At 52.6% G+C, this 8,448-nt stretch overlaps 1 protein-coding gene across 1 annotated transcript in view; it reads right to left on the bottom strand.

The window, feature by feature from the left end:
* The window catches only part of LOC106961194 (calpain-2 catalytic subunit-like), a 17,676-nt gene extending 9,626 nt beyond the window's left edge, over positions 1-8,050 (bottom strand). The window contains exons 1-18 of the mRNA XM_015054753.1: positions 7,555-8,050; positions 6,559-6,628; positions 5,354-5,472; positions 5,141-5,274; positions 4,785-4,953; positions 4,576-4,659; positions 4,420-4,505; positions 4,248-4,313; positions 4,003-4,163; positions 3,601-3,770; positions 3,518-3,529; positions 2,699-2,910; positions 2,476-2,512; positions 1,586-1,651; positions 1,458-1,515; positions 1,314-1,378; positions 961-1,029; positions 804-882 (exon numbers count right to left, since the gene is read on the bottom strand). Of these exons, the coding sequence (XP_014910239.1) occupies positions 804-882; positions 961-1,029; positions 1,314-1,378; positions 1,458-1,515; positions 1,586-1,651; positions 2,476-2,512; positions 2,699-2,910; positions 3,518-3,529; positions 3,601-3,770; positions 4,003-4,163; positions 4,248-4,313; positions 4,420-4,505; positions 4,576-4,659; positions 4,785-4,953; positions 5,141-5,274; positions 5,354-5,472; positions 6,559-6,628; positions 7,555-7,791 (1,894 nt within the window). The 5' untranslated portion in view covers positions 7,792-8,050. The remainder of the gene's footprint in view (positions 1-803; positions 883-960; positions 1,030-1,313; positions 1,379-1,457; positions 1,516-1,585; positions 1,652-2,475; positions 2,513-2,698; positions 2,911-3,517; positions 3,530-3,600; positions 3,771-4,002; positions 4,164-4,247; positions 4,314-4,419; positions 4,506-4,575; positions 4,660-4,784; positions 4,954-5,140; positions 5,275-5,353; positions 5,473-6,558; positions 6,629-7,554) is intronic.
* Between the last annotated feature and the right edge of the window lie 398 nt (positions 8,051-8,448).

The following is an 8,448-nucleotide window of genomic DNA, read 5'->3' on the forward strand; positions in this document are numbered from 1 at the left end:
TGCCACAGGTCATTGGGGGGGGGGGGCACCAAGGGGCCCGGGGGGGGGGGGGCCCTCCAGGCCTCCTGCAGCTTTTCCGTGTCTCCCTGGTCCAACATGCCTCAGAGTAGGTCTGCAGAGTCCTGCTGATGACCTCATGATGTCACTCAGGTGTTGAAGCAGACCCATCTAACCCAGGGCTGGGCGATCCTGGTCCTGGAGGGCCAGAGTCCTGCAGCTCTTAGACGTCTCCCTGGTCCAACACACCTGGATCCAACAGCTGAATCTCCTCCTCAGTGCAGTCAGGTTCTGCTGAGTCCTGCTAACGACCCTCCAGGCCTGGAGCTTTGCTTAAATCTTTGCTGACGGTTCGACTGGCCGCTTCACTCCGGCTGATTCTGGTTTCAAACCCGATCTTATAATCTCACATGTTCTCAGACTATGGTGACGGTTTCCTGCTGCGTGTTCGGAGCGACCCGGTTCGCTCCAAAGTCTCATCGGATCGACTCGGCCCGACCTGCTGACAGTGTTGCATTATGGGACAGGAGAGGAGGAAGCTGGTCAAAGCGATATGAGAAAACTCAGCATCCTCATGGCGCTGTCCCATCATGCACTGCAGCAGCAAGTGGGTTAGAGCCAGAACCGAAACCAAGAGCTGATCCGTCTGCCAGTAGCACCAAACATCGAATTGACACGGTTAAAGCTGGCAGAGCCACTGCAGCAGAACAGGAAGTGGGCAGGCGCCAGGCAGGAAGTAAGCAAGCAGAGGCAGGAAGTGGGCAGGCATCAGGCAGGAAGTTTCCCCTCTGACCACAGCGACCCACCTGCGTCCTTAAAGGCCACCCTCATCTCCGGAGTGCTCATGGTTCCAGAGTTATCCGAGTCGTTCTGCTTGTAGATCGACTGCAGGAACAGCAAACACTGAGATTTCCCACAATTCCAATATCAAGAAAACAGCGGGTGTCAAAGGTCACAGCTCACCAGGTATTTCTGCACCTTCTTCCACAGCGTGGCGAATTCTCCAAGGCCCAGCTTGCCGTTGCCGCTGTCCTGCTGCAGGTTAAAGGTCACTCACAGGTGTTGGACAGGTGGGACCGCTGACCAATCAGCTGGCTGATCAGCTGACCAATCACAGATCATGTAAACGCATTTAAACTGGTTGGGTCCTCATAGACCCTCTGAGACCTGCTGAGGGTCCAGAGTTCCAGAACCAGAACCAGCGTGTTGCTCCAGAACCTCCTGACTATGGCTCCAGCCAATTCCCCGCCCCCTCACAGACCCCACCCCTCTTAATCCCGGTTCACATGCTCCGCCCCCCATGCGGTGAAGGATACATCCATCAGGTTGACCATGACCTTGCAGGTCTCCAGGCTGAATCCGTCTGTTTTGATGTCAGTTCCTGTTAAAACAACAACAAACAGGAAGTCATGGCTGTGGCCGCTCCAGCGCAGCGTGTTGAACGTGGCGAAGCGGCTCACGTTTGGCTACGATCTTGTTCATGATGGTCCGGAGCTCGTAGGCGGAGATTTCCATGTCCTGAAACAGAAGCAGCCAATCAGCAGGGAGGAAGCAGCCGCTGGGCGGGGCCAGCCACGGCGACACTTACGGCTCCCGCGAGTTTAGTGAACAGGTTCCTGAACCCGGAGTCCACCTCGTCGTCTGACACCGTCTCCTAGACACAGTCACCATGGTAACAGTCAGAGCATCACAACAGACCAAACATATAACGGTGCAAAGATCTGGGCTATCATGGTACCAACTGGTACCTGCAACACCAGGCAGTATTAATGTTCCTGTTTCTACTGGTTTCAAATTCTAAATTAACAATTATATTATTATTAGAAGTTTTTGTAAATAATAAAATGTGATGTAAATCAGAATTGCTACATAATATTTTATAGATTTTATTTTATTTACATTTTTAAAACAAATCTAGCATAACTGCAGTTTCACAGCAGGATCCTTTTCTGCAGAATGTAGAAATACACAGATATGCTGCAAACAAGGCAGACATACATTCACAGTGAGGGCAGCGTCCTGCACACGGCTCTTCCTAACAAGCATTGAGATAGACGTTATATGTTGTGGAATATCATTCCATACTTTGGGATGAACATAGGAAATGTTTTAAAGGCTGGTGGTGCGTTTGTAGATCCAGAGGAACCGACATTTCCAGACTGAGCTCAAAGAGCTGCATGACCCTGAGTGATCAGGAAACACTATGCGGAGTGTAATAATCTATATTTCATATTTTATTCAAACTTTTCCAGCCAGGGTTCATAGGTCAGGATGGTGCGACGTTCTTTCCGTTTCACCAGGGTTAGGGTGAAACATCATAACTGTACAGCAACATATTCTAACAGAACTTTAAAGTTTAATATTTTCAAAGTTAAATACAGGTACCAGCATGTACAACACCTGCTAGCTAACAGCTGTAGCACTGTCACTAGCAGCTGGAATGCGCTAGCTACCAGATGTGGGCGGATCATCACTCACGTCACTGAGGTCGGCGCTGACCGGGTCGTCACAGGGCCTGAAACAGAACAAACGGTTCTGATCACGCTCTCTGATCCGGACCCTCTTCCCCTCCTCTGCACCTTCCACAGAACAGAACCGGGATTCTGGACTGAAGGAAGTCTCTGAGGAACCTCACAGAGTCTACGAGGGGGGGGACGGGTCAGACGGAGAACCGAAGCGGTTCTGGTCCAGCAGAACTTACACAGTCTCGGTCTGCTTCTCGGAGAACACTCGGATGCAGAAGTCTCCGTTTTGGTGCGGCTCAAAGGTGGATGGGACAATCAGGTACTCTCCAGGTGGCAGCTTGAAGCGGGAGCTAACCTCCCGCAGGTTGATGAAGGTTTCTGACCTCGCCGTCTGAGCGTGGGTCAGGAAGAAGTTCTTGTCCAGGTGGACCTCCCTCTGTCCGTGGAACTGCAGACAGACAGCCAATCAGGAAAGCTCTTAAAGTCACCTGTACCTGTCCAGGAGAAGCGTTCAGAAATGAGCTGATGAAGGCAAGAATGTTCAGGAAGACCTTCAGGAGGATCTGCAGACTCATCCTAATGAGGGTTCAATAACCTGACGGCTCAAGAAGACCTTCAAGGAGGACTTCAGTGAGACCAATGGATCGGAGCTGAAACCAACCTGCTGTGATCTCATCAGGTTTTACTGCAAATACTCTAAAACCAGAAAGTGATGCTTTCTAACAAAGAGAAACCTTGTGTTTTGCTAAGATGTTAATAGTTTCCTGTTGGATCAGGCTAGGCTGGGTGTTCCCTCCCTTCCTGTAGCCTAATTAGGCTCCGCCCACCAGCCGTTAGCTTGCCAGGCAGGTTGAGTCATCAACATGGATGTCTGTTTGTCTTTCCAGGAAGTCAGAGGTTGCAAACAACCCTGAAATTACCAGAGAAATACGTCTATCAGGCTGTAAGGCCCAACCCTGGCCAGGGAGAACCTGAACTGAGTCCTTTCCAGCCAGCAGGTTTCCATGTTTCTATGTGATGAAGGTGAGGAGGTGAAGGCTTCCAGGTAGACTCACCTGGGGGGGAACCTGGAGGAACAAAGCAGAGTTAGATCCTGGACTCATGTTGGAATCTGAAGCTGGAATCAAAGATTTCAGACCTCGTAGATGGCAAAGCCGATGGTGTGCATGTCCTCGCCTTGTTTGCGCAGCTTCCTGCGGTTCTTCTGGATCAGACCGACCACAAAGCTGCAGCCCACCTCACCATCATCAGGGTCATCATCTTCCTCATCCAGCTTGATCACAAACTGAGGGTTTGTCCAGAACGTGTCTGAGGAGAAAAACCAGCAGACATGAATCACCCTCTGGTTCCCTCTGACTCAATAGAACCTAGTGGGTCATGAAAGTCATTGTTCCCATTAGAACCTGTCCTGAGCAGTTCTGGTTCTGGTTCTGGTCCAGTCATGTGCTTTAGGCAGGACACTGATCTTTTTCTATGATCCAGATTCATATAAGTTCCTAAGGGAACAGTCAGGACCATCCGGTCCATCGTAGCTACTAACAGGGGTGGTTCCGGCATCCTCCAGCCGTGGAGCCTCTCCTCCAGGTGCCGTCGAACTTGCTGACACTCCAGTGTTTGACAGAGTTGTCGTCTATCGCATCGGGAGTCAGAGTGCACACTTCGATTCGGGAGTAGTTACGCTGGAACTCACTGAACGACATCCTACAGAGACAAGAACAGAGACGTGATCTCATTCCATCCTCAGATCAGTTCATGAATGTCACTGGGACATTCTGTTCGTCCTACCAGAACTCTCCATCCTCTGATCTGGCGTGAGGACAGTCTCCCTGGACATAGTTCCACTCAGAAGACCTGCATAGAAGGAGATGCTGGCTCTTCAGTTCTTGATCATTTGAACTCATTTTGAAGACAACACCTGCTGGTTTCAGAATATCACAGTCCGGTTCTGCTTGCTTACCCATCACTCCATGCTCCGGTCCACTCCACCTGACCCCAGGGGTTCCTCATCCTAACCAGCTTCTCCTGACGCCCACGGTAGTTCACCTGCAACCAGAACACAGAGTTTTCTCCTGTTTCTGCTTGACGGAATCTCCATTCCAGGACTTCCAGCTACCTCCGTGGCCCCCGTCAATGAGTAGGCGTGGCCTTTCACCAGCTTCTGTCGAGTCACCGCCTCTGAGTCTGCAGCACTTGTGATCTGCAGCAACAACAAGCAAATCATCATGCCAAGGTTCAGCTGAAGAGAGCTGATGTTCTGCTGACAAGTGGTCAATCCTCAGGAGCCCTTGAGGTGGTTCACAGTAGGAGTGACAGTGAACTCACATCAATGGAGCAGCCCAGCAGAGCGCCGGCCTCCAGTGCCTTCTTGATGATCTGGAACAGGTTGGATGGTGGCCGGTTGAGGTCATAGTTCTCTGCAATACCTCCGGTGAAGTCCTCGAAGCCCTCAGTGGTGGAGCCTCCAGACAGGGCTTCGTAGCAGCCATTCACCCTGCAGGAACAGCAGTAAAGTCACGGGTTGACACCGTGTCATGCAAGGTTTCATTCCTTCAGCTGTTTCTATGTAGATGATGGACTCAGCCAGGAGGAAAATCCCCCAGCAGGTCCCTGTGGATCCAACCTCCTCCCATCCGCTCCAGTAGAACCAGCTCAGTGCTATCAGTTCTGCGTGCTCTTACTTGGCGTAGGCCTTCTCCAGCAGGGCGCTCCAGAACTCCCGACCTTCCGCTGAGTGGACGAACAGCAGCTCCCCGTCTTTAACCGGAAGCCTGTCGTCAATCACCACATCCACCCACTCCCCAAACTGCCAGAACTGAGACCAGAACAGGAAGACCTCTGAGATACAACACAAACTTCCTGTGATGGCGGAAGAAGCCAAACACCTGGAATACCTGGAAGTGGAAGATTCCTGAATAGTCGTCTCCAAACCCTTGGTCTGTGGGAACGACTCGCTCCATCACAAACTTGTTCATGGTCAGAGAGGCAATGGCGGCCAGCAGCCAGCAATCACCTGGACAGAAAGGAGACCATAACTCACTGTTGCCCCTTTACAGGAAGTGCTCAGTAACACCTCTCACATCCAGCCAGGCTCTCTGTCTCCCCCTGCTGGCCCCCGGCTTTCATGGGTTCTGATTTGGGAGTCGGTTTGAAGCCGGGTTCTGTTCTGGACCAGAACCTGCCTGTCAGCGATGTGATCGGTTCTGATGGGTTTTTAGTCTTTTAGTGTTTTTCTCAGACCTTCTCCCAAACATCTCCATCATTCCTGACCAATCAGAGCAGGAAGAGCTTCTTAAAGAGACAGGAGGATGGCAAGTGATGGACAGGAACCATCAGATTCCCAACATCCCAGCCAGCATGCCTAAGTGGGACCCATGTGGGGGAAAGGAGGGCTGATATATGGGTCCCATATGGGTTTGTCCGCGGGTTCCACAATGGCCCCACATGGGTTTGCCCATGTAGGGCCACAGCCCACATGGGCGCTACATGGGCCCTAAATGGACAAACCCATGTGGGCCACCACCATATAGGGCCCATGCAGGGCCCATGTGGACTCTGGCCCTACATGGGCAAACCCATGTGGGATCCATATAGTCTGCCCTCCTTTTCCCCACATGGGGCCCACCTAGGCATGCTGGCAGGGATGTTTGTTCTGGTCCAGCTCCTGAGCCTCGACCACAGAGACGGGTTTGGGAGAGGTCTCACTCTGCAGCGTGTGGGAACAGATCTCTGGTTGCTCAAGCTGCAGCGTGACTCACTGAGCACGTGACACGGCGCGTCCTGATTGGCCGACTGCTCCCTCTCACGCTGCTTCTCTTCCTGTGCAGCGCCTCCCGGTCAGCCAATCGGAGCGCAGCCTGCAGCTGATGCCGAGTCTGCCCCGGAACCAGCAGCCACTGCTGCTTTCTGGACCCGGGTCAAATCGGATCAGAACCATCCAGAACCTGGTGACGCTTCTGTTGGTTGGATCTGGTTCCCCCTGCAAGGTTGCTGGTTCGGTTCTGTGGACCCGTGGCCCGGTTCTACATGGTCAGAGGTCACCAGCGGAGGAATCGGTGACCTCTAACCTCTGCATTCAGGGCCAGCGTGGAAAACTCACCCAGCGCTCCCTGACAGATGTCGGTTCTGGTGGCACCGTCCACGATGAAGTCCGGGTTTGAGACCAGCTCCTGCACCGGGTCAGACAGACAGAACCGGGTCAGACAGGAGGACAGAACTGGATCAGACAGGAGGACAGAACCGGGTCAGACAGATAGAACCGGGTCAGACAGGAGGACAGAACCTTGCAGGTTCTTCATCCTGTTGGCCCGTCTGGTTCAGGTCCAACAGGATTAAACAGTTTGATCAGAACCCATCTGCCATCAGCTGGACATCGTGTGGGCGGGGCCTATCTCCTGTTTGTGTTTGGTGATGTCACAGTCATCGCCATGACGACCGGCTGGACGTCTCTATGTCCAACCTGTCCATAACCAGTGAACCCACCCTGAGACAGGCTAACCTTTGACCTCTACTTGGACCAATCAGAGCAGAGCTGCTCCTATTAGTTCAAACATTAATAAACTTCTGATCAAATCATTTTCAGATATGACGAAATGAATCTGAAGGATTCGTCTGGACCAGACCGGATCGGCTCTGAAAGCCGGACCGGGTCAGCCTCTTAATGACTTCCAGGTGCTTCCAAATGGACCAGACCAGAACCAGTGACCTGCTGCTGCAGGCTGATAGTTCTGGACGGTTCTGAGCGACCCGGTTCTCCATGTCTCTACAGTCCTAAGAGGTTCTGGTTCTGGATCAGACAGCCAACTGGGCCACCTGGAAGTCTGCTGCTGACCGAGGTGTGTCTATCTGACCCGGTTCTGGTTCTGTCTGACTTCCTGCTCAGACTCTCTCTCAGGTTCCGGTCCAATCTGCAGAAAAACCATCGGAGTTCATGTTTTCCCATTTTCTCTACGACAGGACCGGAACCAGAATCAGAACCCGGACCCAGTCGGATGGTTCGGTCGGATTCGGTGCAGGGAGGGTCCGGCCCCACCCCTCTCCTCCCTCCCGGATTCTCCATCCCCCTCCCCCCCCCCGGTTCGGGCTCGGTTCTTACCGTGGGCCTCTTCCAGGTGACTCCTCGGGTCTTGTGGGAGTTCCGACCCAGTTCGTTGAAGCCCAGGGATTCGGGTTCGGCCGGGAAGGTGGGGTCGCAGAAGAGCTGCCCGGAGGAGCGGCACTGCGCGCGCAGGGCCTCGAAGTTCTGGTTCAGGTACCGAACCGCGTTGGAGTTGGTTCCGAACCCCGCGGCCAGGGCCCGCTCCTTGGCCAGAGTGGAGGCGACTCCGGACATGATGGCGCAGAACTAAACAGAACCGAACCGGGTCGCAACTAAGCGGAAAAAGTTTTGCTGCTGGACTCGGAGTCTGAGTCAGAGTGAGACCTCCTCCCTGAGAGGAGGAGCCTATCTCTGCTTCTCACTGGCTGCCAAAACAGCCAGACCCTGGACCGGAACCGGGACCAGAATCGGATCCCTGTCCAGTTATGATCCCGACCAGAACCATCAATCAGAACACCGAGGCTCATCCATCCAGCATCCAACCGGTTGGATGCTCCAAGTTTCCACAAAGAAACATGAGCAGCTGCAGCTCATCAGGATCAATCAGTTTATTAGAACATTTGAGCAACAAGACACTTCAAGTGTTTTACATCAAATGAACAAAACAGAACCTTAAATACAATCAATACATGATCAATATGTTGGTCAATTCTTCATTTATCATTAATCAAACTCCAACCAGCTGAGAGGAGCTCAGGGTTTCCGGTTTGTTCCAGATCTGTGGAGCATAGAAGCTGAATGCTGCTTCTCCATGTTTGGTTCTGATTCTGCTCTGCATCCCTCAGATGTCGTCAGTGTCTCCATGAAGGACGGGTCGGGTCGGACAGAACCTCTTTCAGCTGCTCTGTTTGCTCTGCAGGCTGTTTACTCAACACACACACACACACACAC

This window comes from Poecilia latipinna, unplaced genomic scaffold, assembly GCF_001443285.1.
Source record: "Poecilia latipinna isolate Pla-1442-1.1 unplaced genomic scaffold, P_latipinna-1.0 Scaffold1276, whole genome shotgun sequence".
In the NCBI taxonomy this organism is placed as follows: Eukaryota; Metazoa; Chordata; class Actinopteri; order Cyprinodontiformes; family Poeciliidae; genus Poecilia; species Poecilia latipinna.